Raw genomic sequence first — 22414 nt, 5'->3', positions numbered from 1 at the left:
TGATCTCACTTCCTGCGAGCTGCTTACTTTCCTGTTTGGAATTGCTGCAGGCTTTTGGACTCCATAACCACCTGTGGCAATAAGGTCTATCTTTGGCCGTTACCTCTGAAAAATTTTGTCTCTGAGGAAACCACAAGATTTGGTACTGTTTGTTAGCACTACTTTGCTGAAGGTCAGTAGCAGGGAGATCACAGCTGTTGCTCTTACAGACAGCCGCTTTCTGCAAGCCAGTCCCAGAGCCTCCACAGCAAAATCCTGCCTGTCCTAAAGCATCTCTGAAGGAGTAGGGCATGACATGTGGCTCCTTTTCCAGAGAATTATTAGTGAGGACGTGCTGCAAGCTCAATTTTTTTCACCTACAGGCGCCTTTGATGGGCTGGCATGGAAAGGTTTTATGTTATAGTCAGGTAAGTAAACAGAACTGTTGGCTTGAGAAGAACTGAAAAATATCTTCATTCTGGTGTGAGAGCCCTGATAATTACCGCTGTTGTCCACTCTCCGATGTTAGCCAGCACCTTTTCAGTCGACTTAATTGTTCCCCACCCCTCTGATGGTTTCAAGAACAGTCTTGCCCATCCTTAGCCACTTGATGGTTGCAAGAGAAGAGGGTGGGGGATGTGCCAAGACTACGTGACTCACCATCCAAAAAGGTTTATCTTTCCTCAAATCATGCCGGCCACGTGTTGTGGTTCAATGCCAGGCATCAAATAAGCACCATGCAGTCACTCAACTTGATCACACCCCATCACTGGGATGGGGGAGAGAATCGGAAGACTAAAAGTGAGAAAACTCGTGGATTGAGATAAAACCATTTAATATGTAAAGCAAAAGCCCGCACACACAAATAAAGCAAAACATGGATTTAATTCACCCCCACCCATAGGCAGGCCACCTCCAGGACAACAGAGCCCCATCCTGTGTAATGATTCCTTAGAAAGACAAAGGCCATCACTCTGGATATCCCCCTCTTCCTCCCTCCAGTTTTCTACACTGACCCCAAAGCCATATAATACTGAATATCCATTTGGTCAGCTGGGGTCAGTCTTCCCAGCTGGGGCTCCTTCTAACTCCTTGTGCACCCCCGGCCTTCTGGCTGTCATGGAGATAATGAGAAGCAGACAAGGCCTTGACACTATGCAAGCCCTGCTCAACAATAATGAAAACATCTCTGTATTATCAACCCCGTTCTCAGCACAAATCCAAAATACAGCCCCATCCCAGATACTGTGAAAAAAATAAACGAACACAGCCAAAGTCAGCTTACCATACAGTTTACAGTAGAGTCAGTGTTTGCATGAGGGAATGAGAGAGGGAACAAACAGCTGTGAGGCACAGGAACATAAATCAGCTTTGCCAATAGAAGACCATGCCTCTTATTACTCCTTTCCACAGAAATCACTGCCTTCATTTTATGCTCTTTTCTTTAACCATGGCAGCTACTTCATTGCATTAAGAGAAATCCATTGTCATCATCAAAGTGATAGAAAGTGTGTGACTCAGGGAACCTGAGGTCTGTTATTGCATATACTTTGCTACACACATCTGGTTTTAGGTAATTAGAGACTTACTTAGACAAGTTTAGAAATTATAGTACCTCCATGACAGTCCCCCGATTCACTACTGCTGGATATGGAAAATTCTTAAGGTGGGTGTCACTCACCTGTTTTTTTGACTCAAGATAGCTGGCATTGCCAAGAGCCATGAAGCTGACCCACTAATAACACAGAAAAATTTCTGTTTATAGTTTCAGCATCAAATAACAATGGCATACAGTTGCTATAGCTATTTATGTTCCATCTGGTTTTTATATTGCAATGCTCTATTGCAGTGGGAAAAAGAGATATATAAAAATACATAATGCATCTTAAAAAGTACTATTTTTTATTTGCCAAATTGAATGCATTGTTAGGTTTTCTCAGGGGGAGGCAAAGAAAGCAACAGACTAGAAGGAAGGGCTTAGAAGATCATCTTACCAGCCTTTCTGCAAGCTACTTGTCACAACTCCCTTCATTAGACACTTCATCACTTCACTTCATGGCTCATATACACAACTGATGGTTTACACTTCAAATGGATAACTGGCACGTGGCAATAACTTCTCCAACTTAAGTTAAAGGTAAGTGACCAGCACCTCTCCATACAGCCCCTGGCTTCATGTGCTACGTACACACAACTGTACAGTGATACATATAAATGATATTGCCAAAGGAATCTGTGCTTCCCCTTAGACAAGTTACACAATCCATAATTAAGAAGATCCAGGACAAAAGCTGTGTAGCCAGACCTTGGGCTTTGTTGTAAGGGAGCTTGGTTGCCTGTGCTAATCAAGAAAGGAATGTGTGTGTGCACATGTAAGGGCACAGAAATGAAAGGTTCTGTGTGCATGTACCTGGGCAAAGAGGTCTCTGCACAGCTGTATGTCTGCAAGCACACATCTGGATGCCAAAACAGGTTTTATCTACAAGGTGTCCCTGAGGTGGCCAGCACACAAATAACAAAGGGAGAGATGAGAGTAAGATTTGATTCCTGGCTGCCCAAGTACCCCACATCCACAGTGCTTAGGAATGATAAAGATGATGGCTGGCGGCAGCTGGGAAAGGAGCCCCTATAGTGGCTGAGTGGTGAAAATTACAGCCATCACCCGTCTTGGAGCCTGGATATTCCACACTGCCAGGACAGCTGTGGTAAAAGTCTACTTTGTGCTGAGCAATGAAGCCCACTGTCTGCTGGACACCGCAGGTCCCCCCGCCTTTGCCAAAGACTCCTCCATCCTCGCTGGTCACAATTGTGTAAGCGTTCTGCCCTGCTCCATAGTGCTGACAGGGGGCAGGCATGGGTTGCATGTTGGCAGCTGTGGTGATGGGGTAGCCCTGGTGGAATTTGGGGTGCACATCCAGGTAAGTACCGCTCTGGAAGCCACTCTGAAAGGGAAAGGCAGAGAGTCAGAACAGAGAGCTTCTCCATTGGTGTCCACAGGTCTGACATGTACTGGGGCTCTGTCCCTTCACATTTCATATTGTCTATTGACCAGCAGCAATGGCATGGAGGGCAAGAAGAACTATGAACGTTCCCATAGCTCAGGGGTGGATACACAATCATATATATGTATATGCGTATATATATATATATAATACCAAATATCATGCATATGGATATACATTCATATATACATAAGAGGAAAACAGCTTTTCCCTGGAAACATTTCTGTGGTATAGCCAGCCCACTGCTGGGCTACCTCCAGTACACATGGCATGGTGCCAAGTCTGTGCCTCTCTGTGCTGAGCAAAACAGAAGGCCAGGTACACTCACGCAGGTATGCTTAAGTTGCCCCCATGGAGGAAATAGGGGACTGATCTACCCAGACAGAAGAGCCATGATGAGCCATGTGCTGTGTTCTTACTTGCGTGAGACACTGAGCCCGCTCGCTCCACAGGCTCTGCTTCTGGCACCTCTTCAGCTTCATCCTCCGGTTCTGGAACCAAGTCTTCACCTGGGAGGGGAAGGGAAAGCAAAGAAAATGTCAGCAAAGGAGAGGGAAGAACAAATGTAACCAAATTCACAAGCAGGAAGAACCAGAGGGAGTGACCAGATGGCAGAGATACATGGGCAGCAGCAGATAAAAGCCTTTAAGAACTCCTCGGGGGTGCTGCCAGGGAGAGGTCTGTCTAGCAGCCTCAGCAGGTGGCTACTGCAACTGTGCCATGGGGGAGGGGGCGGCTCGTGTCAAAAGACAGTGATAGTTGGGACGAATGGACTCATTCCAAACATGGAGGTGAATGACTGGTGTAAATCAGATCTGCCCCCCACCTCTACAAGCCCCCTGCACTACAGGCAAACTTGTAAGATGCTGTTTCTGCATATCTGAGAACAGAGAAGGGACAGACCTGCTCCTGGTCCATAGCAGTTCCCAAATTCAAAGCTCCTTGCTGGGGCGAATTCCAGGGCCATTTCCCCCCAGGCTGTGTCTGCACTGTGAAAGCAGCCTTTGCAGGGATGTGGATTGAAGGAAAGAGCAGACTGTCCCACCTGCCTTGTTCCTGAGAGAATCAGTTCAGTGTGTGCACTTACAATCCACGTATAACTTTTTTAGCCCCAGGGCATCCCAGCCATCATGCCCAGCTCTGAGATTCAAATTTCAGGCAAGATTTTGGACTTGTAACTGCGAGCTCTTGTGCCCCATTGCCCAGCCCCCCCACTCTAGGAAGACATCATTGGAGCAGCATCATTTCACTACACACAACCTACCTGGAGATCAGCAGAGACCCTAAAGGGCAGTGATGTGTGAACCTAGCAGCACCCACGGGGAGGAGGGAGCACATGTCAAGCAGCCAGGCAGTGCTGAGTGTGGAGCATTATTAGATACCGGACAAGATAAGACCTGGGAGACACTGGCAAAAGCTTTCAGCATGTCACACCAGCCCCGTGATTCAGAGAACAAATGCATGACAGGGTTTCTGAGAAGTTCACAGTGCATGAAAAAAAATCTGTGAAGCGCTGTCAAGCCCAGGGTAGAGACTGTTTGTGGTGAACAACATATTCATCACTGGGTTTGCAATTCTACTACAGGTGTTGGCAACAGAACCCTTAACTGACCCCTGACTTGGGAGGCCCAAATGAGGTGCCACTGACCCCTCTATCTGCAAAAGCACTTCTGATCTCTGGGCATGAATAAGCAGGGGAGCAACTGTTAGCTGGCACTTTTGCCTCAGTCCCTGCTGGGGACTCATCTTTCCATCCTGGCACTCCCTTAAGTGACCACTCAGCCACTGTGATCGATACACTGTGGGTCAAAGTCTCTGTGTTCACCTGCTTGTAGGTGAGCCCCAGGGCAACAGCCAGCTCCCGGATCTGCTGGGGGCTGAGGTACTTCTGGCTCTGGAAGCGCTGGTGCAGGGTTAGCAGCTGCTCCTTGGAGAAAGCTGTGCGGCTCTTGGTCTTCCTGATCCCCTCCAGGCCATATTCTCTGCCCTTCTGAGATTTAGCTGTAGACTGTGGGGACGAGGATGAGGAATGTGGACTAGTGGCTGAATCTGGTGTGAATTGGCTGAAATTCCCAGAACTGGATGAAGCTGGGGATACTTCTATAAAAGAAAATGAGAAAAGGTGTAAGAGACAAAATGTTTAGACAAAGAGTATGAGCTTGCTCCCTGCCTACTGTAGAGCTCCTAGCCTACCAGACAGGAGCTTTTTTGAAGCAAAGGCTTGTGTGACCCTCCTTTCTTCACAGAGCTGTGGGCACAGACAGGCACACTGAAAGCGAGCAGCTTCCCAGTTCAGTCCCCTCTGGGATGTTGATGACTCCCTTTTGCCAGGCAGAAAAGTCAGGGCAGGGAGTGGTGCAACAGCATGGTACACATTGGTTCACAGTGAACTCTCCTCCTCCAGATGGCCTCAATAATATTTCAGTCTGATTGTGGTGTAAAAAGGCCTTGTCAGGACTGCAAGCATAGCTCTGGGTTCCTGGCTGGGCTCCCCAGAACTGCCTGCCCAGCAATACCAAGGTACTCAATAGAGACAAAACAACCTCTGACCAGGGTGTATGGTGGGGCAGAGCAGCCATGCTCACAGTGAGGGCAGCAGGTGGAGAACATCAGACATTGGATATTGGCTCAGTCCTGTTTGCCTTTGTCTCCCACCACAGACTGTGCCACTGCTGGAGACACTGTAGGTGGAAGGAGTTATTTGTCTGAGAGGGGCTTTTCGCGAGAGAAGAATGAAGGAGAGAAATTTCACATGGAAAAGGAGAGGGAAAGGAAAGGTGTATGCGTGAAACAGGTGACAGGAGGCAGCAATCCTGTACCAGGGACATTCTCTGTTGATGGCAAAGTTGAGATAAAGACCTAAGGGAAAAGTTTCCTGAACAATCTGGGCTCCTAGTGAAGACAAAACCTGCCAAGATGCAAAGTCATTCAGGCTGCAGGAATAAGGAAATGTGTCACATGCCAGATTACTGGGATCTGAGAGAGGCTGAGACCTTCTCAGGCCAACCTGACTGAAGGGCTGTGATACCAATCACTCCTCTTTCTCCTAACTACAATGATCAATCTGCCTGTCCCTCCCTCCTCCAGCTACTCCTCTGTAAATTGTCCTGCACGGTCCATCCCCTCTCCTCCTACTGGAAGTGCAGTGAATGGGGCAGTGCCATTTCAGTACACACCTTCTGACTACTGAGCTCAGCCAGTGTCTCCCAACCTCCTTAGCAGTCACCCTGAGAGCTGTGACACTGAGACACCCTCCTCAATCACCAGAACATATGTTTAGAGCAAAGTACTGATGTCCCTCAGAGGAATGGGCTTCCCACCCATCCTACAAAACCTTTCCTTCTGTCCTAAGCTGAGAGTCTACTAAGCAATCTACTGAAAAGCCTTGGAGTCCTGTTGGACTTCAGAAAGGTGGCCACTCTGTAGTAGTGTGCCCCTTGTAACTCTCCTTACAGAGGCTTGCCTGCTCTGGGCCATTTGCTATCCCTAGGAGATGCCACCACCCAGAGGAGGGGCTGGGTGAACAGCCAGGGGTGTAGTGGGGCAGGTTTCCAGCACTGGAGGACTGCAAAAAGATTCTGTCTACAAGCAGGAAGAGGCTGTCAGCAGAAGAGGTGCAAGGGCCTGTGGTATTATGTGCATGGGACTAGACTGCAGAGCCTTGAGGAAGTTGAACATCAGTGACCTGGCTGCATGGCAAGCTAAAACTTTGTGTGGAAGTATTCATGCAGGACGCTTGGCACCTGCAAGCTGTGCAGTAAAAACCTTATAGGGAAGAAATGAGTGTGCTGGGAACATGGGCCTGGAAAACAGGAAAGTTTCCTGTTAGACAGGAACCACAGAGAGATGCTGTAGAACTAAAGCTCACCCAGGCTGCTGCTTGACCTGTTATCCCAAAGCCCCATGAAATGTATCTTGTGTGCAGCTAGAGCTCAGAACAAAAGTGCTCCCTCTCCCATGAGAAGAGAGGAAAGGAGAGAGGAAGCAAGAAACACTAACAACAGACATGAACATGAAAGCCTGTGACAGACTCACTCCCACAAGGCCTTGACATCTGTAAGCCTCGACTTCCACAGCAGGCCCTCTGTCTATGAGGGTGTTTGAAGATGGGGTTAAAGTCTATGTAGCAAACCCAACAGGGGCACACAGGAGTCCATCTGCCCGCTGCCTTTGTTGGGCAGGCAGCATGCAGAGCAGCTACATGGCAGGTAGCCACACGCTGGTAGCCATAGGCACTCTGCCTGAGCCTGTAGCTTTCCACAGCAACTGACAGCTTGAAAGTGGCACCCCAAAAACTGGCTCTCCTCCCACCCATTTACCTTGCTAGGGTGTTGCCCTGCTGACCACAATGTGGGGCTGGGCGAAAAAAACCTGCTCTTATCAGCTCTTCTATTGCCCCTCACTGGACTGGGAGAGGAATGGCAGGAACAGAAAATGTCACTCTGGTGAGGCCTGGGACTTTTTGGTTAAAAAGGGAAAGGCAAAGCAACAGGAGCACAGAAAGAAGGGGGGAAAAGAGGAAAATGACAAAATGAAAGAAGCAGCGTGAAAAACAATGCCAGATTTAAAGGAGCGGATCTCCCAGCACCCAGTGATTCAGAGCAGGCCTTAGCTCATGATTAATAAGCACACAAAAGATGCAAGGAGTTTGTAAGGGGACGACGGATGCCACAAGAAGTATCTCCAGGACTGTTTCTCTCGATGGCACACATGACAGCATTTAACTAAAAGGAGGCCCAGACATCCCCACACCAAGAACTTCCATAAGACAAAGTTGGCACTCTGCCCTTCAGCCTGGAGAACAGACCTGACAGTGCCTCGACCCTTGCAGGCTCTTCTGAGGTTTAGGAAACCGGTTGGCAGTCACCCAAGAAAAGTAGCACGGAAAAGTGGAGTGACTGGCCAAGGTCCCCCTCCTCCTTGCAGTTTGCCCAGGTCACACACTAGGAAACCAAAGCAAGGAAAGAGAAAAATCCGCTCCAACTCGTGTGAGCCTGACCTGGGAGCAGAGTTATCCTGGGGGTCAGCTCCAGGATGTAGCTGCAAGGCCTTACCTGCCGTGTGCCTCCTGCCCGCAGCCTCCGGAGAGTGCCCGGCCGCGGCGCTTCCCGCGGGCCCGGCGGCTGAGGGGGCCTGTCCTGCGGGCCCCGCCGCGCCCCAGCACAGCTCCAGGTACCCCCTGGCAGCCCCGCCGGGGTACGCGGGGCACGGCGGCAGCGCCAAGTGCGCGCACATGGGGGTGGGCAGCAGCCGGAGGGGCGGGTCCCCCCTCACACCAGGTGTCACCTCCACCTGGGGGCAGGTCCCACCACCGAGCTGAGGCAGCCCCGAAGCGCAGACAGGCCTTTATAGCCGGCCATTGCCTGCCTGGGACCGCAATATCCACCGCGGCCCGCTCCTCCGGGCTCTTTGTCATGGTAAAGAGGCTGATCGGTGGGGTGGAGACGGGCCAGGGGGGAGGGAAACCAGCGCTCGGAGTGGCATCAGGGCTGAAATATGTCCCCTGTGAATTCTTCCCATTCTGCAGGTTCCTCAGTCACACCTGAGCAGGGTCTGACCCAGAGCCCCAGGACAAGTCCTTTGCTTGCTTCTGTGGGCTCTGCCGGCCTTGTCGCGGCTCAGAATCCCGTGAGCGCAGGTGTCCCGTACAAGGCCGCTGTTCCCTGCCTTGCCAGAGCACATCCCGGCCCATTTACACCGGGGCAGAGGGCACAGCAGCTAAATCTGGTGCTGAGCTGCTCCGGACGGTGTCGGCCAAACCCACACCCTGCCCTGGGGTTGTGGGGAGGGTTCTGGGACCTTTACTTTTGGCTTGTGTGACACTGACACCTCCCCAGGACCCACAGACAGCCCCTACTGACCTGGCAGCACTTCCCATACTCTCGGTGCAGGTGTCAGAGATGGGAGAGGGAGGGAAATGAGTAAGAATTAGAGCTGGGGACTAGAACACATACCTTTTTTTTTTTTTAAACTGAGAAGGCATTTCCTTCATACAGGCCTTCGAGGGAGCCAGCTGAAAATGTGTTTGGCCCATCTTCAACAAGCCTGTGCCAGAGCAAACTCAGAAACCCTGGGCAAGTCACATCCAACACCAGATCTCACTTTGCAGAACAGGCTCAGAAATCTCAGCTGGCTGGTCTCCAGGGGGACAACCAGCAGAGGCATTTTCACTGTGGAGTTAGGGAAAGATCTAGTGTATGTAAGGTAACAGTTTTGCTTGTCCATGGCCTTTCAAAAGCACATCCTTTTATTTGTGTAGCCTTGGCTGTGGCCTTTGCCAGGCTGCTGCAGGTTGTTTGGAATAAAGTAGATGAAGAATTTCCTTTAAGACAGAGTTAGCTGATGTTTCCTGACATATGGCCTACCCAAGGGGGACAGGCACCTGCAGAGCTGTTCATTAAATAACTAAAGGTAAGTGAGCGAGATACAGAATTCATCTCTGGGCCTGCAGATTGGGCTTGTTTTGGTCCCTTCTCATCAGCAGGTTTTGCTCTACCTGTATTTAGGTAAATTTTATTGGTTTAATTTCAAAAGATATTGTGAGTCTCTCGCTAACATCCATTTCTCAATAGAGAGATAGAAGTCCCAGAGTTAATTAAAATACTTCTTGCTAGAACCAGCCCTACTTTGGCATCAGGACACGTGCATGCCTCCTGTCAGAAGCTCAGATCTGAAGGTGCTGATCTGCAGAAGTGTAAAATGATTTCAAATAGACAGTCCTTTCACTCCTCTGAACCTCATTACTGCGCCAATGCTTGTTGCTGCTTTCATCCCAAGCCTGTGCTAGCATCCCAGTACCTGCCAGGAGGACAGAGGGGCCCCTGCTTGCTGTCAGTGCTCAATTATCAGCAGGGAGAAGATGCAGACAAGGTGGGGAGAGAAACGGAAAGAGGAAGTAGAATTTAGATCAGTTTAAAAGAACATAGAACACCACTTCTACCAGGACTTGTGCTGTTGCTCTGTGCCCCACACAGGTCACTAGTCCTGGCTTCCCTGTCTGCAGAGACACTTTCCTATGAGGTGCAGACTGGAGGGAGCTAGAGACCTGGCTAAAGTCTCTTTAACTTGGCACTGAGTTTTATGTTTTGTGTTTGCATGAAACATTTTTTTCTTTACAAACTGCAAGGATTGACATATCTCTGCACAAGAACAACACGTTTTTATGTTAAATTTACTTGAAAAACTTAAAGCAAAAAAAGGGCTTTTGAGCACATCTGAGTCAACAGAAACACAAGAGCATCCTGAATATGTCAATTATGCTGCTACAGCCTCTAAATTTGCTTTGGCTCATGTCTCACTTCTGAATCATTCTACATTTCAGAGCTGCAGTGCCACAAGAGCTGAGATCACTGTCCCTCACACCTGCCCTCAAGCCCTAGCTAATTAACACCAGTTACATGAGCTGTTCAGAGCCTGGGACCCCACTGGGCAGCTCCAGTGCCACCAGTCAAGGAGGATGTTATCTTCTCCTTACTCATGCCTGGCCTCTTACTGAATTGGTGTTCAAATTTTCATGGCTTTAGGTGCAGTTAGGCTATGAAACCAAGGCAGCAGAGCTGGGAGGTATCAACATCTCTTTTAGGATTGGTGGACCTGAAGGCCTGGCAGAAAACACAGTGTGGGTGCTGGTGTGGGTGGCAGTGGGGGTCTGTGTAGCTGTTGGGAGTTTCACTGGCTGAGCACTTCACACTTGTTCTCATTGATTTCAGCTGCTTCTGAAGGTGTCTGGGATCTTTCCTACAAGGTGCCTAGAGGCCATAATAAACCAGTGTAGTCGCTTGCACTACAAAGTCCCTCTAGGCAGCAGCTGGGGAGGAAGGTGGCGTCACTCCTGGGAGCAGAGCCATCCCCCATCCCCCGGCTGGACCAGTGAGTGGGGCAGCGCGGAGGGAGTCACCTCCCTGGGGGCAGGAGGGGGACCCAGGGGCAGAGGAGCTGAGGGAACTTCAGGGTCTCACTCCCTGTGTTTTCAGAGCAGCAGCACCTCTGAGGGAGCAGATTATGTCCACCACAAAACATGTGGTACAGATGTGACTTGGCATCAAACCAAGCCTGGCTGGTTTGGTACTGCTTAGTTCCAGACCAGGCCCAAACGCTCACTGTTATCTTACAATGATGAATATGGTTTTGGTTAATTACTCAAAGATTGTTAATACAGTTGTTTTAAGAAAAAGGCTGAGACAGTACTGTTTTATAATATTTCTCCTTTTTTTTTTAAGCCTCAAAGAAATGCCCTGCTTTGTTTAAACATTTGTAGGGCTGTTGTGATTGTTACTCTTGATACTAATGGCTTTATCAAAAGACAGTTTAAGAGCAAAAAAACTGGAAAAATAATGCAGTTTGAAGGATAAGAAGCAAAGTAGCTGAAACATTCCCACATTGCAACATTACCACTCTGTTAACTCCTTTGTTCAGCATGTTAATTCTTTCATCATAACTTGAATTTGAATTTGCCTCTCTTAAAGCACCATAGTTTTCTCAGACTTTTCTTTTGGTGACTTCTTTTGGGGATTTTCTACATTTTTTTCTTTGTTTTCTGTGAGACTGTGCTGTAATCTAGTTAGATCCCTGTGCTTGCTTGGTGTCACAATGACCTTGTACTCTTTAAAAATATTGTTAATGAGTCTGCAAAAGAAAAGTGTTTTTTTTCCCTGCTAACACACATGGCTTGCTGAACTGAGAGTAGGAAGGGGAAAGGAGAATTTATTCCAAAAAATCATAAATGTGCTCCTGCTTTCTGGGGGTTTTAGGTGTGTCATACTGTGCTGATAAATTCTGTAAGGGGTAAAATAACTTCCCATTGAGGGAACATAGCCAAATTTCATTTGAGTGATCATAAAAAGGAAAAAAAAGAAAAGGATTCATTTTCTCTTTTCCACTGTTCTCAGCCTAAGGCTGGTCAGAACTGGTACTTTGCTGTACATAGCAGCCATCCAGAGCCACAAAAAAAGTAAGTTAAGACCCCTCAGGGCAGAAAGTTGTAAGGGGATCTATGGTAACACCTACCTAAAAAGACCGGGGGAGGGTCTAGAAAGTCTGCAAACCTTAAATAACATTCATAAGTGTTTCCTACCTGCTTCAATTTTTCCTTCTGTAAATGTAATTTAGGACACAGCTTCACATGTTAAAGTTTTGGTTCGGGAAGGAAGGGAACAGAGGGCCCCTTCTCTTAAATTACTCAGAGTAATAAAAGCCCAACTTCTTTTACTGTGCAAAATTTTTGAGTAAGATCAGTGAAAGGTAAAAATTAAAATCTGTGCCACAGCCAAAACATAAATTCCTCTCTCCCCTCTTTTTTTCCCCTAATTTTTTTCTTTTTCTCTGTGTAGTAAAAAAAAAAAATTGTAAGGGTCAAAAAATGAATGGGCTTAGTTTCCAACAAAGCAGTTTAGGACAAGCTGTTGATCATTATTGTGAGGTGGATTTTTCTGCTCATACATCCTTCCTGGAGTCCTTCACACCATCAGGCCCTCAAAGAGAAGTATAGTTTGACACTTATACCAAGAGGAAGATGAAACTGGATAAAATGATCCGACACTGTTGCCAGCACTCCCACAGTCTCCTGGGTCTCACTTGTAGGATTTTACTTCCCCTTTTGCCAGAAAAAGGTGTGATCAGTGTAGGCAGAAGGGAAGGCCTGGACAATATTGCCACATCTACCACTTTTAGTCTCATTCCAACATAGTCTCTTGGAATGTAGTAGACTCCTCTGCTCTCACGCATCCTTCACAAAGCCCAGTCTAGCTTCTGTCTCTTGTCTTCAGGTTTAAAAGGCATCTGTGGTTACTAGCCAAAGCAATTTCCCTGACTGTATGGCTACAAGTTATGGAAAATACAGCTAATTCTCATCCAGCCTGATGCTGCTCTGCATTTCCCACCCCCAAAGTGTCTGTCTGTGCCAGGCATGTGCTACCAACTGAAAGAGATGTGAGAGTCCAGCATCAGAAATGGAAGGTGGAGTTTTATCCCTATTCAATACGAGTTTTCACTTTGAAGAAATAAGTTTGCATATAAAATTACAGCAAGGTTACACTCCAGATCCACCATGTCTAAGTCCCCTGCAATAAAGGATCTTAAGTACTGGTAATGTCATCTGTGGTATATTTTCTCCCAGAAAGGAGGGGAGGATTATTATAATGCTTGCTACTTTTTTGGTACTTGAACTGTTTCCCCTTCTCTTTAACAAAAGCTATGAAGACTTTTTATGGTGGTTGTTGCCACAGCACCGAGCTGTCTGAAGTCTTGAAATCTCAAATCACGTTTAACCAGTTTGGGTCATGCATAGCATCTTAATCTAAATGTGCATATGGAGAAAACACTCCCCCACCACTGGAAAGCTCATCTGGGTCCTACAGAGATGTGGTTCCTGCATGACATTCCCCAAACTTGCTCCTAGGCAAATTTCCAAAGAATTCCCACTTAAGTGTAATTTAGAAAACTGCAGGTCCCCATGGCTCCTCTGCCAGTTCAGTTGTCAGTACCTGGGAATACATCCCACTTATCCAGCACCTTGATATTAGGTTTTGACCATAACATTTGGATTGGACTAGGCTCAAGACATATTTTCCATCTTCCTTCCATGGTTTTCACTCATCTTGCTCCACGACCAGTGGATCAGTGCACAGTCTCATGAGGGAATGGTGAAAGGGTCTTCAATATCCTGTGAGGATGTGGCAGACAAGTAGCGGGTGAGCTGGTAGGGAAAGCTGCCCATAGAACAAGGCATGAAGAAGCTGTTGGGACACCTCTGCAAGGGTGTAAGTTACAGAGAGAGCAGGTGATGGATTTTGGCAGGGGGGAAGAAAGTTAGAGGTTTCCCAGCTGCATTAAATGCAGACAAAGGCTGCCTTAAGGGGGTTATAGGCCCTGGAATATCAAACCTTGAAGACTCTTTGACATATCTAAGGCTGGAAGAAGAATGTAGTGGTCTCCTTTTCCAGTCACCGGCTCTGGTATCTGGGATTCCACCAGCCCAAATGTGCCAGGAATTAAGTCTCCCCAGACAGAGATAACATAGCAGAGCTCTGATCAAGGGACTGATATCAAAGGAGCAAATCTTTCAGCCCCGGGGATGAATCATCAGAGCAGTTTATTCCAACCTTTTCTCCTCCTTTCAAGTATCAGGTTCAATTGCAGCAACGGCAGCACAAAAGGCTTCGTCATTCTAGGTGCTGAAAAGGCAGGGAAAACACAACCAGGAGGAATGGAATTCACAGGTGATACAAGACTGGGAGTGTGTTGCAAATACCACAGAGAACAAAGAAGTGATGTAAAAGGATCCTATCTTGCTTGGGCAGGGAGGAAGAAGAAAAGATGGGGGCTGGTCATACACCTGAGGAGAAAGGATCCCCAAAGTTAAGTATTCAAAGGGATATGTCTAGAAAGCACAGCATGGGAGGAAAATAAAAAAAAAAGGTAGGAAAAAGAAATGTACATTTGCCAGCTGAGGTACACCAAATTCAAACAATAGCAATATTATTTTGCAGACATTCAAGCAGTTGACTTGTACGCTGCAAAATCCTTGTAATCTTATTTTCCTGCATGGGCAGAACGAGGCTGCATGTGGGCTCAGGAAAGGGCCTGCAATTGTACAGCATGGGCCACTCCTTGGCTAAGCAAAACCAGCTTGTCATTGCAAAAACCCTGTGCTTAAAGCTAAAAGGCACTACTAATACTGCCCACAGGCAGGTTAGCCACGTGAGGTTAACCCACGTGAGGTTAGACGAAGAATGTCACATTCTGTTTTGTACGCCCTGCAAAATGTGGGGATGATGAGGAAAGAGAAGCCACACAGGCTTCTGGGGAGAGCAGCATGCACAGGAGTATTATAGACCAGCTTCTGCCTGCCAAGCCAGTATCAAACCAGAACTGCAACATCTCAGCCTCTCTGCTTCTCAGCAATATGTGGATCTAATCTCTGTTTACATACAGGAGGAGATCTGTCTTGTCTGAAGGCATTCCCGCTCAAATTGTCCTACCTCCTACAAAGCAGGTGAGGACAGGTGAAAAGGGCTGAACGGGATGGCACAATTCTGGGAACTCTGATGAGAGTAGATGAGCTTGTGTGTCACTTCAGCTCCACCAGTTATTCACAGTCATCTCACCTGTACAGAGATGACCTGGAGGGCCAAGCTTGGTCTGGGTCCTCTGCCTCATCAGTGTTGGTTATGTCAGCTGATCATTCAACAGGCTTTCCTGGGACATCAGTCACATCATTGCTGCATCTCAATGAACTATGTTGTCAATGGGTCTGCTTTCCTCATGAAGCTGAATTAGCTCTGCAGATAAAACAGGAGCAAGACCATTGACTCTGCAGAAAGATCATTTATCTCTGAAGCCTGTAGCTCAAGTGCATGCCAGGAGCCACAGAAATGCTGCTGAGCTGTAGTCTGGCTTGGGCTGTGGTTTGGTGTTTAGGGATTTGGGGGGCAGGGAAGGAATTGCATGTTTTGCAGGGTTGTGGCATGGCACTCATATTTCAGAGTGCCCTGTGCTTTGGCATGACACGATTTACCCCTATGAGCTGCCAGCTGTCCTAAAAGATGTTTACTGATAATTAAATTGTAGGTGAATCCAAGCTTTGCAAGAATTGTGGGTGCAGGAGTGAATATCAGCCATACATACATGTGTGTGTGTGTGTGTGTGTGTGTGTGTACATGTATGTACACACACATGGCCTCTTTCAGCTGTGAGGCATCTGGGAAACACATGCTGCCAGCATGTTGCCACTTAACCAAGCATGTTTTCATGCCTGGAAAACAGGGTAACACAGAGTCAGCACACTCCAGTAAGGCTGCACTCCATAGCGGCCTTGTGTTTGCCCCTGTGCTGTAGCAGGAATGAGGCACCTCAAGAGCAATGAAGAAATTCATGGCTCAAAGGTAATCAGATTGTGTGGATGTAATGTTAAACTCATTGGAAAGGCAACATGGGGGGTGGAGGGGGGAGGGGTTGGGGGTGGTGGCCTTTGAAAATCTCAGGATGAAAAAAAGCTGGAAAGATTTTTTTAATGTCATTCTGGTATTCTTTTGGGAAAGTACCACCTAGTAGAAGGAAGGACTAAGTGTGTTCAGGGGCACAAGAAAATTGTTGAGGTACAAGAGAGGATCCAGAGATGACTGCATAATGCAAGCCTGTCTTCATCCATACTTTCAGTTTACCCATCTCTGTGCTATTTTGGCCCCTTTTTTTGTGATAGCTGGGCCACTGGTGTAGACAAATCACCCAAAGACAGTGCTAGCAAGGAGCGTTCAGTCTTTTCAGCTCTAGTAATAGAGGCTTCCTTGTGCAAACACACAGTCTCAGATCTCTGGCTGCTGCTGGAAGAGACCTTGGTGCTGCATTGCACTCTTCCTGCAAGACACCAAATGCACCAGAGGCAAACCACAGGCTCAGCAGGAATTTTGTGTCCCCTTTGCTACAGAGACCACTGAGAGTTTTGTGTGGGGACTAGGTCATTCAGGGGATCTGGGTGAAAACCTTGACTGTCTGTTGCAAAGCTGGGCTTGTGTGCATAGCTGTATGATTAGAGTAATTCAGCTCTTGCCTTTAGTTTCCCTGCAGAAGAAAGGAATTTGCAGATGTGCAAGCTGTGATCAAGGCTGTTAGAAGGCCTGCCTATATGAGGCTGGGCATGTGGACACTGTGCCTTATCATAACACTACTGGCAAGAATCAAGTGGTGTCTGTGCAGCCAGAGTGCTCACACCCACAGCTCACACATCACACGTGTGCTCAGCATGGCTGTGCTCCAAAGCCTTCCTGGCAGCCCCCGGTTCAGAGAGACTGGGAGCAGGGCCAGTACAATTGCTGTGGCTCCCAAATCTTCCAGTCAGCTGGCCCTGCAGCTGCCAAGCACTTCCAGTCCTGCAGTGCTTTGCACTGTGCAGGGAGACTACAACCCCTTTCCCTTTTGTCCCTCTTTCACCTTCCTTCCCTTCCATGTCAGGCATGATAAGGAGATGAGGAACCACAGTCTGTGTTACGCCTCTGCAGTGTCCTTCATGTCAGGGCACTGCACAAGCAAAGGCACCCAGTACTCTGCACATCCAGGGTGTACCACAGCTTCCCAGGAGCTTTGCATTTCCATGGTCTCTATTTTTAGTGTCACTAATGTGTCCTGACCCTGCCTTCAGCAGGACAAAGCATGCTCTCTCAGCTCAGTTTAGTTAATAAAAAGGTTAAGTCCCAGTCAAGGAAAAAAACTGAAGCTGTATTTTCAAGAACCAACACTGTGCAGTAAAACTTTGCTAAAGCCTAATTTCTAGACAGCCCTGGTGTTTGTGCTTTGGCTGCTCTGTCCTCACATCCACAGTCAGTCAGGAAATGGTCTGTCCAGTCACAAGGAAAAACGTTTCTCTTCCTTTACTTCTACTTTTTTCCCCCATTTTTATTTTCTTATTTATTTCCTTTTTTTTTCCCCCCAATTACATTTGGAAAAAGAAATCAGACTTGCTCAAAGAAAAACATGGCTCTAAACAGTCTTTTTGGAAACCCCAAAACCTTACACTAACATGACACTTTCAGTTTTTCTTTGAGTGTGTGACCAGAGCATGACAGCACACACCATTACCGATGAACAGTGTGAATATCACCTTTGAGTCAGAATGAGAAAAAGGAGGAGCATAAAGGTGGTGGGCTGCTCCACAAAAGCTTTGTATCTTTCACTAAATAAAGAAATATACTGGCAAGTATTTCTCTCAACATTTCTGTATGGATAAGTTTTTCTGAGGTGCACAAGCCCCTGCAGGGTTTCAGCAGTGGTGGTGTCTGCCCACACTGGGCTTTGCTGACATTGGCTTTGGCCAGTTCTGTTGGGATGTCATCTTGCACTACCTACCACGGGTAGGAAGATCCCTTTGCTTTGTGCTTATGGCCAGGCTGCTTCAGGCTTGCCACTGGGAGACCTTCGGTCCAGCTGAGCCAGCTGCATCTTGCATGCCCATCAGTTTTACCTGCCTGTGGCACTTAAAAGGTCCTGTGCATTTTATCAGTTTCCACAGAGCCCTTTATGCAGGTTGCTCGAGTGGCAGCTGACAATAAATTCCAATGGCTGATACTGTGTGTAAAATGCATGTTTTGGTCGTGTTTCTCTTTGGGTTCATGTGAAAAATCTCATTCTGCTGACAATTCTGTGTACTGTTTTCTGTTTTTCAGGATGTGAGTAACTTTCTGAAAATGTTGATTGCTCACATCCTGTGGGGCAGTTGCGATCTGGTCTACATGGATCTAAAACACAGACTTAAATATGCCACTTTCATAACCCTATGAAAAAAATAAAATAAACCTATGGTGTGCTTAGTTGAAATTTTCCCTTTATCTCTCACCACACCCAGCTCCCTCATTGTGGTGGTTGTTACAACTTGACAGTGCTGAATTTACCAAATCAAGTGCAATCTCCGTGCCAGTATGATTCAGCTACATGGCTGAAAAACTGCCGTGATGCAGCTGGAGATTGCAGTAGGACAGGTCCCTACTAAAAAAACCACCCCACAGTTAATAAGTACACGTGGGTGTAGAAACTCGGTAAGAAATATCGGGGCAACATTTGTCCTTCCTGCTCTCCTCCAGCAGTGACTGTCAGCCCGAGTGCAGCTCTGCACTTTTATTTGAGAGTGTGAAGATCTCACTCGGGTGGGTGTGAACTTTGCTCACCGACTTCCCTCGGGCCGTCCCTTTGCTAATGAAAATATCCAGGTGCGAGGAAGGGCAGTGCTTAGCCCAAGATCACCCAGGGGGTCAGCAGGAGAGTGGGATGCGAGCTGCTCCAAGAGCCTGCTCTGCCCAGGAGGTGGCACTGCCAGCTTTGCTGCCTGGACCTGGCGCTTCTTGCGCAAACACAGCCCGGCTGTAAGTTCCTGTTCGAACCCCGCCTGCCAAGCACCACCCCGTGATAAAACCTAAGTCATCTACCCTGCTCTATTTGCTCAGCTTTCACCCTGATTGTCCCTTCTTCCAGCGAGATTGCTCAGGTCAAAAGCCCAGACAAGACATTGCACACTGGCACAATTTCTTGCTGCACCCAAAACGCCCAGCCACCTTTCCTCTCCTTTTCTCGCCATCCCCCTCCCTTTCCTGTCTTTCCCTACCTCTCAGCTCTGACCTGTCAGAAGTGAGTAGATGCTCCAAACATGTGCTGTGTTTTGCAGTATTGCTGTCTCTTTTTAACTTGCATATCCAAAAGTTTTGCAAGTGCACTGGTGTTTTCCCAGCCTTCTCATCAATGGCTATCAAGCTCTGCTTTATCCACAGGACAGAGAGGCCCAGAGCACACCAAGTCCTGTTTCTAGTTGCTGAAAGAAGATTAGCCTTCAGCATGCCACTTATTCCAAAGCTGTCAGCATTTTTTGCTCATTTCCACCACCTCAGTGTGCTTGGCAGCCATCTCTGTACCCACAGAACACTCTTGGATGGACATGAAAGAATTCTTTTGGAGGGAGCATGGTGACAAAAAGACAAAGGCTGCTGGGTTACAGCAAGTGCTGAGCTGCACATTCTTGGTGGATATAGGCTAGAGTTTATTTACCTCCTCTGCCTCATGGCTGCCTGTTCCCAGCCCACCTTGCAGTCATAATGCCATGACTACGAAGTGGGGTCTCACACCAAGACCCCTAAATAGCTAAAACTACCTGATGGCCGCTCCACCTCACTTCAAACAGCTCCACTCATAGCCACACCACTTTCACGGAGTCTCCTAGAAAATGTCTTTTCAATCACCATTGCTTTCAGAGATCTGACCACTCTTCTCTGAATACTTCTCCTTATCACACACAGCTCCCTCCTGTCTCCTGCTGTAGCTGCCAGACACACTGCCAGAAAGTTTCTCAATGCTCTGGGTATATGATAATCCTTCTGGCTACCTTACTACAGGGACCATTGCCTCACAGCTCCGGGACTCCACTCCAGAGTCACTCACTGTCTCTGCCACGTCTCCTGCTGTGTTCATTCCTCAGTGCTTCACTCCATTCCATCCTTCCTTGGCTTCTTCTTACTCAGGTCCCTAAACAGCATCTTCAGTATCAAATCAACCTTGCCCCTATCCACCAGTGCCATGCTGACTGCTCTGGGATGGCAGAAAGTGCTCATTGGGCTTTGGGAGTGCAAAGGCCTTCTGCATGGACAGCCTCCCTTGTGCTCACATTCATGTAACACCAGAGAAGGAAGGGAGGCAGCTATTTGTGTGCCAGAAATCCAGAGTTCCAGTTGTGCCATCAGTCACTCCTCCACTGATTTACAGCATCAGAGCATTGTAAAAAGACACTGGCACAGCACAGCTGTTTGCCCTAGCAAACACTGTGCAAGACAGCATCTTCAAACAAATTATTTTTTGCAGGTCTGGTAATTTTGTGGTAATTTTGAATGAAACTCATCCTAACTAAGGAAGGAGCTTCACAATGAATTCAAGTACAAAAAGCATACATACAAGAGCTGGGAAAAAAAGTCTATGGAGGAGGATGGAAGCATTGATTGGGTACAGAATGACAAAATCAGAAAGGCCTTAGAGCCCAGCTAGAGGAGAAACTTACACGCAATAGAACGGGTGACAAAGCGATTGTGCAACTATCCCAGAAACCAGTCCAGAGAAAATACAGGTCTGCTGAGGAATGGGGGGACAAAGTAGAGACCAATGGCTCAGCCTTAGGTGAGGCTGAAGTACTCAAAGCCTTCCTTGTCTGTAGAAACAAAACAAAGCCTGCTCCCAGATTTCCAAACAGATCATAATGGTTTGTAAAACTGAGGGACAGCAAGGAGAGGGGCAGCACCAGGCTTGATACTGTTTAGGGAGGTTGAATATATTACAGTGCATGAGACTGAATAGAATACACTTCAAGGGTGCTAGGACATTTCTGAAGCTGCTGAAAAAATTGCCTGATGTGATTGTGAGACCAGAGTCTTTCATCTGTCGTCCCTGGCAGCTGGAAAAAATGCTAATGTTGCACACAGCTGTGCAGACCAACCAGGATGAGTCAGTGAACCCCAGACCAGCCATCCTTATCTCAGGCTGTGTCCTCTTGTCACCCAGTGCCATATGAACCAAGGCCAAGGATGTGGTCAGGAAAGGGTGGTGCTAGTTTACCAAGGGCAAACTGACTGCCTTTTGAAATGAAAGGACTGGCTCTATGGATTAGGGGAGAGTGGCTGATGTGATGCACTTTGACAGGACTGTAGGCACAGCATCCTGCTTTGGAAGGAGGGGGAGGAATGGCAGCAAACAACTACTCAGCACACTGGGAACTGGGAAGATGCAAATATCCCAGTGATTGTGAATGATGCCATCAGCAGCTCCTCTAAACTCCAGGCTGGGGTCCTGTGACATTGCCCAAAGACTGCCCTGAGCAACCTCTCATGCTCTTCACACCCTGACACATGGTAGAACACATCAGAAAGAGTAAATATTCCACCTACACAGACTGGTTGTGCAACAAAATATTCTGTTGTACTGAGCTTTGCTCTGGAGACAGAGAAAAAGCTTGCTCATAATTAATTGACCAAATTTTAGCATATTTTCCCAACCTTTTAGTGAGCAATATCTGGAAACAAAAGAAGCATCCCCCATCTATTACCACCACATACTTTTGATGTTCTGCTGATGTTCTACATCCACTGAATGTTGCTTTACTCAAGCATGTAATTTGTAGAGATACATTTGCCCATGGAATATTTGGCATCTTCAAGAGGCCAGAGGAGATGTCAATGAAAATTTATAACCAGGGATACAGAGTGAGGAAGAAACTCTTCACACTAGTTTCAGCTTATGCATAATGGTTATCAGCTGTTCCTTACAAACTATCCAACTATCTAGGCAGAAGCTGCTCTGGCCATGCTGGGACAGCCAAGAGGATGCTTCAGTGCTGAGGGCAGGAGCTAAGAGAGCAGGCCATACAGGTCGCCTGCATTTTTCTGTGCACTGGGGCGTGGAACTGGCTGGAGCGATACTGGGAGAGCTGGGTCAGACACTGTGAGGTAGGATGGCAAAGTGCAGCATTCCAAAATCTGCAGGTAAATATGGATCTGGAGTGGCTGGAGATGAGACCCCACAGTAGCTACTCACCCATTTTCTGCCCCATGTGACAGGGTGCTTCAGAGAACACGGCATTGGCGTTCCCTTACTGCAAAGAGGTGCCACATTCCGATTTCTGTCCCAGTCTACTGGGAACGAGGAGTTGGCATTACAGGCACAGACAGGAACGAGGGAAAGGAGGAAGCTTATGGCTACCAGTTCTCAGGTGATCAAACTAGAATGGGAAATCCCAGGACTATTTTGGAGGAACAGTTGATTTTAATAGGCAAATAGAGAGAAGGAGATGGGGTAGAGTCATGAGAAACTCTTCTCCAATTTTGACACCTCCTCACAATTCACTCATAAAAACCCCTAGTAAACTTCCCTCACAGAGACACTGCTTCTCTTCACAGGAAGCACAGGCCTAGCTGCTT

At 47.5% G+C, this 22414-nt stretch overlaps 1 protein-coding gene across 1 annotated transcript; it reads right to left on the bottom strand.

Moving 5' to 3' along the window:
* Positions 1–2558: 2558 nt before the first annotated feature.
* LOC103827200 (homeobox protein NANOG-like) lies at positions 2559–8216 on the bottom strand. Its single transcript, XM_009102685.2, has 4 exons — positions 8036–8216; positions 4807–5081; positions 3401–3490; positions 2559–2921 (listed from the first exon to the last, which is right to left on the bottom strand). Exons 1-4 carry the CDS (start codon positions 8214–8216, stop codon positions 2559–2561), a joined length of 909 nt encoding a protein of 302 aa, XP_009100933.1.
* Positions 8217–22414: the final 14198 nt, after the last annotated feature.

This window comes from Serinus canaria, chromosome 1, assembly GCF_022539315.1.
Source record: "Serinus canaria isolate serCan28SL12 chromosome 1, serCan2020, whole genome shotgun sequence".
NCBI lineage: Eukaryota > Metazoa > Chordata > Aves > Passeriformes > Fringillidae > Serinus > Serinus canaria.
Note: the sequence above shows the minus strand (reverse complement) of the source record. Positions and strands in the feature narration are given on the sequence as shown.

Coding starts and splice junctions, on each gene's coding strand:
- LOC103827200 (XM_009102685.2), bottom strand. CDS start 8,216: ATGTGCGCGCACTTGGCGCTGCCGCCGTGCCCCGCGTACCCCGGCGGG. Junction 5,082..8,035: donor GGGCAGGAGGCACACGGCAG/GTAAGGCCTTGC, acceptor TTTCTTTTATAG/AAGTATCCCCAGCTTCATCC. Junction 3,491..4,806: donor TGGGGCTCACCTACAAGCAG/GTGAACACAGAG, acceptor TTCCCCTCCCAG/GTGAAGACTTGGTTCCAGAA.